The 9,571-nt window shown below is 31.3% G+C and overlaps 1 protein-coding gene across 1 annotated transcript; it reads right to left on the bottom strand.

Annotated features, from left to right (window-relative positions):
- Window positions 1-1,034: 1,034 nt before the first annotated feature.
- Window positions 1,035-5,032, bottom strand: LOC145047629 (PPR repeat protein). The gene is made up of 2 exons (XM_078995940.1): window positions 1,842-5,032; window positions 1,035-1,335 (listed from the first exon to the last, which is right to left on the bottom strand). The coding sequence occupies exon 1, from the start codon at window positions 4,987-4,989 to the stop codon at window positions 1,996-1,998; it is 2,994 nt and encodes a 997-aa protein (XP_078852066.1). The 5' UTR covers window positions 4,990-5,032; the 3' UTR covers window positions 1,035-1,335; window positions 1,842-1,995.
- Window positions 5,033-9,571: the final 4,539 nt, after the last annotated feature.

Here is a 9,571-nt window from a genome sequence, read left to right as displayed (position 1 = left end):
TTAGCAATATTTGTTTCAGCTATAGCTAAAATAAAGTTTTGAAAATCTTTATATCTTTTGTCTCTTAAAATAAAGAGAACATGAACATCCATTTCAAGTCTAAATAGAGGTTTGATAGCAATTTGGATTAAACCGACATGTAAAAATTTATATTTTGTTCTATGATCTAGAATAGATCGTTATGATAACAAATGTAAATTTTATTGGTTTTGACCAATAGACAAAGCTTGTTTTGTTATTTTAATAAAGTGACCTTGAAAATAATCAAAAGTTTCTATTCTATATATTGTATTAACATTAGTTTCATTGATATTTTTACCAGAAATATATTTTTTGGATAGTACGCCTCAAAATCTACTCATATTTAATTAATTTTGCTTTAAGTTTCTATAAGAAACTTACTTGTTTTAATAATGATGAAGAGAAGGGAATCATCCCAACGATGATTGAGGTCCGGCACGACGACTTACAATATTATCCGTGCGTTTTACGTTAATCCAACCAATCACTGGTCTTGTCTCTGAATCATAGTTATTAAAACTTACAATTTTCTTAAAAAATATGAAACCAAAATTAAATAAATTTGAAATAAATTTATCACACAATTCAGTTAATCAAAATTAAGAACTAAACCATATCTATAAAGATATGATTCAGTTAAAATGGTTTGGTTATATCGGTTAATTTGGTTATGGTTCGGTTTTTCGGTTAATATGTTCATCCCTAGTTTTGAAACCAAAAAAACCAGAACAACATCGATATTTTGGGTTGGTTTTCGGTTCCCATATTTCCTTATTTTCGGTTCTTTGTTCAGTTTAGTTCTGGGACCGATTTCATCCCTAATTTAATATATGGTGTTGTCTTACTCACTCCACCCCAAAGGAAATTAATGAGTATTATGCTTAAACTTAGAAGTTAAAGACTATATTTTATAGTTTGGTAAGTAATCCACCACAAGCCACCACTAGTATATCATTTACAAGAAGCACAACCATTTTGTCACGAAGCATCCAAGTTTGTTATGTCATGGTAGATTCTACAAAATATATTTGTTATTATATTATACAGTCCGATAGATATGATTAGCTATGATTGTCAAATTTACCTAGAAAAAAATAAAGAAATATACATTTTTGTTAAAAACATCAACCCTAAAATGAAAGTAGGATGTTATAAACACCACTACACTTGGTCATGAGCAGATTCATGAAGCATATCTTTAATAAACCTCGAGACATCCTCGTTTGATGGCATATCACGGATATCAACAATGTGAATTCGGCAGTGTGGAGGGCATTTGAGTAATTTGACTGGAAATAGGTTAAGAAATTCAACCTGAAATTAATCAAAGTTACGATTTATAATCGTCTTGATAACATATCAGATTAAGTATGCCAAAAAAAGTAAGTGGAATAACTCCATTCAGATTCCACATTATGCTGCAATAAAGAAATGAGTGGTGGAAATAATTTCTTTATGGGTAATTGAAGAAAAACAGTTGCCAAAGAAATAAATGAATAAAGAATCAGATAACCCATCCCCTCATGTGAAAGCAACAATTTGTTCCATAAGTTCTATCAGATCATTTATTTAGATCATTAATGATGTTTGATATTTCCACTTATGTTTTTGATTCATCCACTCAAAAAAAAAATGTTTCGACTTTTATACCCCTCAGCATGATTCTAGCTCTTCAGTTAAAATGAGGGGTATAAAAGTCGAAACACCTTTTTTTAAGTGGATGAATCAAAAACATAAGTGGAAATATCACCTCTCATAAATTTGCCAAAAAAAAAACAAATTCAAGTATATGTGTATATACTCAGAGTTGAGCAACTAACCTGAGGTTATAAGGTTTTGGAACTTTAGTCCCATGATTTGATGGACACCTACTAAGAGTCCTGAACAACATGTTCCTTTTCAACTTCAGAAACTTGTTGTCAACCAAAATGTTACTTATAATCATTCACATCTTGTTCTTACAAGTTACAACAATCAACTCTTTTTTTTCTTTCTTTGTCTCTGAAAAACCAAAGTCAGATACCTAATGGTACTCTCACATGGCTCAAAACCCTTCTCATTCACCTCATTTAACAACATTTTTACTTTATACTCATATGAAGCCCTCAACGCGCTCTCCAGCTCAGCTCGCTTTGCTAACTTACACCACCCGCTTATCAATATGTCATAAGTCGAAGAATTAAGAGGAACCCCTTTCTCATTCATCTCATTCATAAGCTCTTGTGCTTGAATCATCATCCCCACTTTAGCAAACTCACTTATAAGCACATTATAAGTACTAGTTTGAGGGACAAATCCTTTCGATATCATTTCACAATAAAACCTAATCGCTTCCCTCCTATTCCCAATCCTGCCATACCCACAAACCAAAATGTTATACACATCAGAATCAATCTCAAAACCTCTTTCCAACATGTCATCAACTAGTTTCAATGCCTCTTTCATAAGACCACCCTTTGAAAGACCCCTGAGAAGCGTATGATAAGTTGAAATAGTAGGAGAAACTCCTTCAACCAGCATATGTAAAAATGTATCAACAGCCTTTTTTAAATGGGAGCTTTTACAATACCCATTAATTAACACATTGTAAGTAACAATATCAGGAGAAAAGCCATTACTTTTCATTTCTTGTAATGCTAATGTTGCTTTTCTTGTCATGCCTAGCCTGCAGAAGGTGGTGATAAGGGCATTATAGACTTTTTGGCTCGGTTCAAGGCCCATAGCTATAATACGGTCATGAATCAACAAAATATCGTCCCCTTTTTTACTTTTTGAAGCTGCATAGACCATAAGTCTGTGAGTAGTGGAGCTAGGGTAAATCCGTAAACTTGCCATTTCATTCAGCAAATCCATGGCTTCATCAATCTTTCCTGATTCACAGAGTCCACCCACCATGAGATTTGAAGTAATCTCATTGGGCACTAACCCTACACTCTTTATCTCTTTCCATAAACTTAAAGCATTGTCTATTTTACCCACCCTGCAATAGGCAGCAATGATTGTGTTAAATGTTTCAAGATTTGGTGACAACCCACGATCTTTTATTACATTATAAACAGATTCCACTTCATATTTCCCCAATCCCAATAGCCCATTTGCTAGAACATTACAAGCAACAGCATCAAACTGTATATCTTTCTTAGTCATCTCTTCAGCCATTCTAACAGCAGCTGACTCTTTACCAGCTTTAAAATAACCATCCATTAATGATGTATAATTAGTAGAATCAGGAAACAGTCCTTTTGATATCATATTCTGAAAAAACAAACCAGCCTCATCCATTTTCCCTTTCCTTTTATAATTATTAACAAAAGCATCAAGTACAAAATTGTTTTCCTCTAACCCACACGATTTCATTTCCTCATAAAAGCTGATAGCCTCTTCTTGTTTTCCAGCCTTAAAATAGCCATCAATTAGGCTACTATAAGTAAAAATATTTGGCATAACTCTCTCAACCACCATTTTTTCAAAGATTTCAAGAACTGCTTCATGCTTTCCAAATTTTAAAAAACCATTGATCAGAGCAGTGTATGTAATGACATTTGGAGAGACATTTTTGCCCTCCATTTCTTGAAGTGCAGATTTCGCGTTATCCAAATCTCCTGACTTGCAACGCCCATCAATCAATGCAGAATAAGTGACACAATTTGGAACTAAACCAGAAGCTAAAAGACTTTTAAACATCATCTCAGCTTCATCAGGCCTTCCACTTTTAAATAGCCCATCCATCATAATGGTGAATACAACCACATCAAAAGGAATTCCACATACCACCATTTGACTCTGTAGACCAAGGGGAACTGCTGCATTCCTTGACTTAAAGAACGAGTGTAAAAACACAGAGTATGTTAAATGATTAGGGTATACACCAACCCTTTGCATTTCCTGAAAAAGTGCTTGAGCATCATCCATTCTCCCATGCTTACAAAGGCCATTTATAAGAGAAGTGTAAGTGACTACATCAGGTGATAATCCATCCATGCCCATTTTCTCATACAAATTAAGTGCTTCTTCAAGTCCTTGCTGCTTTAAGTACCCATTGATAAGTGAAGTATATGTGATAGCATTTGGCTTTATATTCAGTTCCTCAAGAACCGACCCACCATTGTTTTGAGGTGCCATAAGCTCATCAAAAAGACTCTTAGCCTGAGGAATATCCATCATCTTGCAGAACATGTCAATCAAAGTATTGTAAGTAACAACATTAGGGAAAGATTTTTCTTCCATCATCCTACTCAACATCTCAAGAGCAGCATTCACATTGCCAGCTTTAGAATGCCCATGAATCAAAGTATTGAAACCAATTACATCCACATAACCAATTCCTTTATAACCAAACTGATCAAGAATCCATTCCAGATATCCCAAAAAACCTGTATCTATAAAACCCTTGACCAATATATTACAAGTAAATTCATCAAAAGTAAACCCCTTTTTAATCATCTCCGAACATAACCCAAATCCTTGCTCAACAAACCCGTATTTACAAAAACCCCATATCACAGTATTATAACTAACAACATCACATTCACCAAAACTCGTATCTCTTAGTAAATCTAAAGCTAATCCGACTCTACCCACTTTACATACAGAATGAAGTACTATATTGCGAGTTGTAACATTTGGAGTAACACCACAAGAGATCATCTCCAAATAAACAAACCATACCTGAGAAACCATCCCTGAGTTGTTGAATTCTCGAAGGAGGCGGTTCCAAGATTGTAAACTTTCAGGAACATAATTGTAATTTCGCATGGCACTGAAAGCATCTGCTGCTTTGGAGAGCCGGTTGCGAGAGAGAAATAGGTGGATTAGTGTGCAGAAAAACGAAGCATATAATCCTCCAGGTTTTGTTGTTTGTGAAGATGAGGAGAGAGGTCTAATGGACGTAAGGGATATGAGAAGAGGCCGAAGGAGGGTCTTGTCGCACTGAGACTGTTTGATGAAATGCCGCAACAAAGACCCCATCGGGAAGTTTTCAGGACGAGAGTGTCGTTTTAGTAGGTGAGATACGCCGAATTTCTAGAAATTTTATTCGGAAAGAACAAGAAAATACAGCTTAACTTCATTTAACTAATACTTAAATATTTTGTGGTGTGACACCATGTTTTTCTACAAAATTTACCAGATTGGAAAACTTGAATGCAATTTGTTCCCACATTCTTGGTTAGTGTATAGTTTTTCAAAAGAATTTTCAGAAAACTCTATAAGATGTTATCTACATTAGACTATCAAATATATATATATATATATATATATATATATATATATATATATATATATATATATATATATATATATATATATATATATATACACACACACACACACACGTGAATGCATGACCATCTCATCACAACTCCCCTCCCCCAACACCATTACAGCCTAAAGAGACGGTGTTCATGTGTAGAGAAATAATTATACGTTTGTCGTTTTAAAATTGTATGTTTGTCAATCATAAAGTATAATAATGTAAAGTGTCAATAATGTCTTTGTAATAATATATATTTGTTATGTGCGAACTTTGCTATTCAAAAATGTAAATCTATGTTTGTATTTATTTCGTTATCCTGAAGTTTAGATGGGATTTCTAATGCAGCGAATAATTTAGTTAATGTTTTTATTTTTTTGCTTGCAAAATTTCCATTTTAACAAGATGTGTTTGTTAGAATAATTGAAATATCATTTATTGTTTCTAAATTTTGAATTCATGATTTTTTTATATATATATTAATTGCTTTTGTTAATTGTGAGATCCTTTTTATTTGGTTTTTATACTCATCTAATGTCTTTGTAATAATATATATTTGTCGTGCCTCGCAATCATTGATCGCATAATGTAAATATGTGTTTGTATCAGACTCTTGAAGAGCTTATAAATAGGGCATTGCTCATTATGAATAAATTAGAGTTATTGTGTGTAAGATTTGAGTACTCTCAAGGTTATTTCTGTTGAAATTTATATTTCTGAATAGCAGAGCTTCTATTTGATTTATCAATTATAAACTTGTATTCAAATCAATATCATCAAACGCAACTTTCAGGTTAGACATCCTATCTATCATCATCATTATCATTATCATTATTATTTGTATTACATTTATTTTGTTCTTGGTTGTGTATAGTTTTTCAAAAGAATTTTTAGAAAATTCTATAGGATGTTATCTACTTTAGACTATCAAGTATGCATACACGTAAATGCATGGTCATCTCATCAGAACTCCCCTCCACCAACATCATTACAGCTTAAGGAATTAAGGGGGTGGTGTTCACGTATATAGAGAGGGGGTAGAGAAAAGGGAGAGAGTCTCCATGAAGACACCCACACCATAACACAATTATGGAAGAATATGGTGGTGTTCAGATCCGAACTGGTCATTTCACATTGCATTCACGTGTGGAATCATCTCTATACCCTAGTCTAATATACATTAGTCTAACTATTTAAATTAATTATTTCTAATAAATAAATTAAAGATGTTTTCTTATCTTTTGTGTATAACTATCTTATACTAATTTTATTATTATTTAAAATATTTTGTTATTACTTAATAAATATAGTTTTTTTTTCTTATCTACATGGTCTTTTTTTTGTGATTAGCTCCATAACTATTCATGTGATCAAAATGTCCAATATGATCTATTATTTCTTTAAATTTATAAAAATGATAATACAAGGGAAATTTGTATTCAACATCTGGTATGAAACGTGTACATGAGACATGTACATAATGTGAACCATTATGAACACTCAAATATTTTTATTTTTATTTTACCTAAGTATATCTACTTATTTACTATTATTATAAATAAATAAAACTTTTTTAAAAATATATATGTATTACGGTAATAATTTTTTGTCTTTTTAAAAGAAAACTTGAGGATGGCATGTAGATAAACTTGAAAAACATGTTATATAAATCGAGTGGCTTAAAAAGACATTTTTTTTAATTGTAATGTTAATAAAACCTAGATTTATAGAAAAAAAATTATGAAATTAATTTTTTATGTAACATTTAGAACATATTCAGGAAACAAAAGTATTTTTTGAAAATTAAAGCAAAAAAATATTATAAAAACAAATTTAGAAAAAAAAAAAAGGTTAACATACTAAAGGTCAAATTCATAATAAAAATATCAAAACATAAAACTTGAAGCAAAATTTATTGAAAATGTTGGTTAAATAAGAGATAACATGTAAATCTGTCTAATAAAAACATGATATGACAAATTAAAACATAAAAAATTGATACTCTCATATACTTATACAGTTACATTTTTCAAGAAATACTTTTTGTAAATAGTTAAAGTGAGTGAATAATTATCTTTACTTAAAAAAGCAAAGAAGGAATCAGTTTCAAAAAACAAAAAATTACGGTAATTTATGGTTTTATTGTAGTGAAATCAAATAATTGAATAAATGAATCATTCTCATTTGTGCAATTATAAAATGAATGTAATGCATTCAATTTTTTACAAAAGAGTGTTACATTCTTTGTTGCATCAATCGTTCATTATCTGTAAGTAAAAGAAAGTTCTACAACGTGGCTCCCACTTTGGTATGGCCTGTGAGACATCTCAAATCATGCATCTATTGTAATCATCTATGCTCACATTAACCATTATGCGATGATTGATTTACAATGAATGTATCCAATGTCTGTTGTTTTGTCATATTGGCATACATACATATCAGAATGTTACTATATTGGATGGAAAACCTTCTATAGCATTTGATTGTTAATATATTGAATGAGAAACCTTTTATAGCATTCGATTGTTAGTATATTGGATGAGAAACCTTCTATAGCATTCGATTGTTAGTATATTGGATGGGAATCTTTCTATAGCATCTAATTGTTACTATATTGGATGGGAAACCTTTTATAGCATTCGAATGAATGCTGATTCTCTGCATAACACACATAATGAACCATAGAATTGTAAACATTTAGTATATCCAACTTAACTTTTTTTTAAACGGCAACAAATATATAAAACCAAAAACAAGAACTAGCAAGAAGCTATAACTACAAAACGTTATAGAACGTTACGGCATAACAAAAAAGATAACATAGGATTTTGTAACCATAACCCCCAATCTATCTTAAACTTAGCTCTATTAGAACACCAAATGTAAGAAAGGGAAACAATGTCATCGAAAATAATACTCTTTTTTGGTTGAACAGTACCAAAAACCAAAAAAATATATATTTCTAAACTTCCAAAGGTACCACCAAGTGAAAAAGAACAACCCTTCAAGCATTCTAAGTTTTCCAATCCAATCCACCCAATCAGCAACAAGTTAAAAGAATATAACTGTTGAAAGAATATCCAAAACATACTTGCTATATCCACCCAATCCAATCCATTCCAGCATCACAAATAGGACAACAAATAGAAGGAATATCCAAAACATACTTTGCTATATCCAACTTAATTAACTAATAAAAACATACTTCGCTATATCCGATCCAATTTGACTAAAAAACATACTTTGCTATATCCAATAATATGAGGTATGAAAAGGCAAAATATAGAGCAAGGTTAATTAATACCCCCAAATGATTTCCTATCATCCCGTACATGATTCATTTGGACTCGGTTTTTCTGTTTTTTTTTTTTTTGAGGTAGACTCCCAATCATGACATCTTTGTTGGGCAAAACATCGTATTTAACTTTTCTTTTTTCCAATATAGATAATGTAGTAAAAAAATTTATTAATAATAGCAACATAATTAGGGCTGGCATATCTCGATACGACCCACAACACGACATGAAATAAATGGGTTTGGGTTGAGTTTTTTAACCCGTCAACCCGTTTATTAAACGGATCATATATGAGTTTCTCAAAAAATAAACGGGTTGACTCGCCAACTCGTTTATATATTCTTAATTAAAAAAATATATATTTTATTTTTAAATGTATTTATGTATCAAGTATTAATATTTAATAAGTATTATATTATATATACCATTTATTCATAGATCATTTGACTGTTTTGACATTTTGATTCGTGGTGGATAGTCTAAGATTATAAGTCATAACCTATAAGACTAAGTCTGTAAAATGTTAATATTAATGTTTTTAAATTTCATTTTGATGTTTAAAACTTAAATGTCTAAAATTCAGATATGTTTACATCAACCATCAAAATTTATTCATTTTTAATTGTTAATTTTATTTATGAAATCTGACCCACCAACCTATGAACCCGTATAAATAAATGGATTTATGGGTCATATATGAGTTTATATTCCAAACCCAGCAACACGTGACCTGTATATTTAAATGGGTCGTGTTTGGGTTTGCATATTTTGATCCGCCAACCCGCAACACGCCAACCCGAACACAACACGATTGTCAAGCCTAAACATAATTACAGTTTTTTTTTTTCAATAATAGCAATAAGAAAAGTCTATGTAACCTAAAACTTGTACAATAGAAATTACTTTAATCCATAATAGCAACATACTTAACTGTCTTTTACACGTAATAGCAAGGGACATGGATATGTTCATTTTAGTCGATTCAGACTGAGGGGGGAGA

The sequence above is a fragment of the Lactuca saligna genome, chromosome 5, assembly GCF_052625555.1.
Source record: "Lactuca saligna cultivar CGN05327 chromosome 5, ASM5262555v1, whole genome shotgun sequence".
In the NCBI taxonomy this organism is placed as follows: domain Eukaryota; kingdom Viridiplantae; phylum Streptophyta; class Magnoliopsida; order Asterales; family Asteraceae; genus Lactuca; species Lactuca saligna.
Note: the sequence above shows the minus strand (reverse complement) of the source record. Positions and strands in the feature narration are given on the sequence as shown.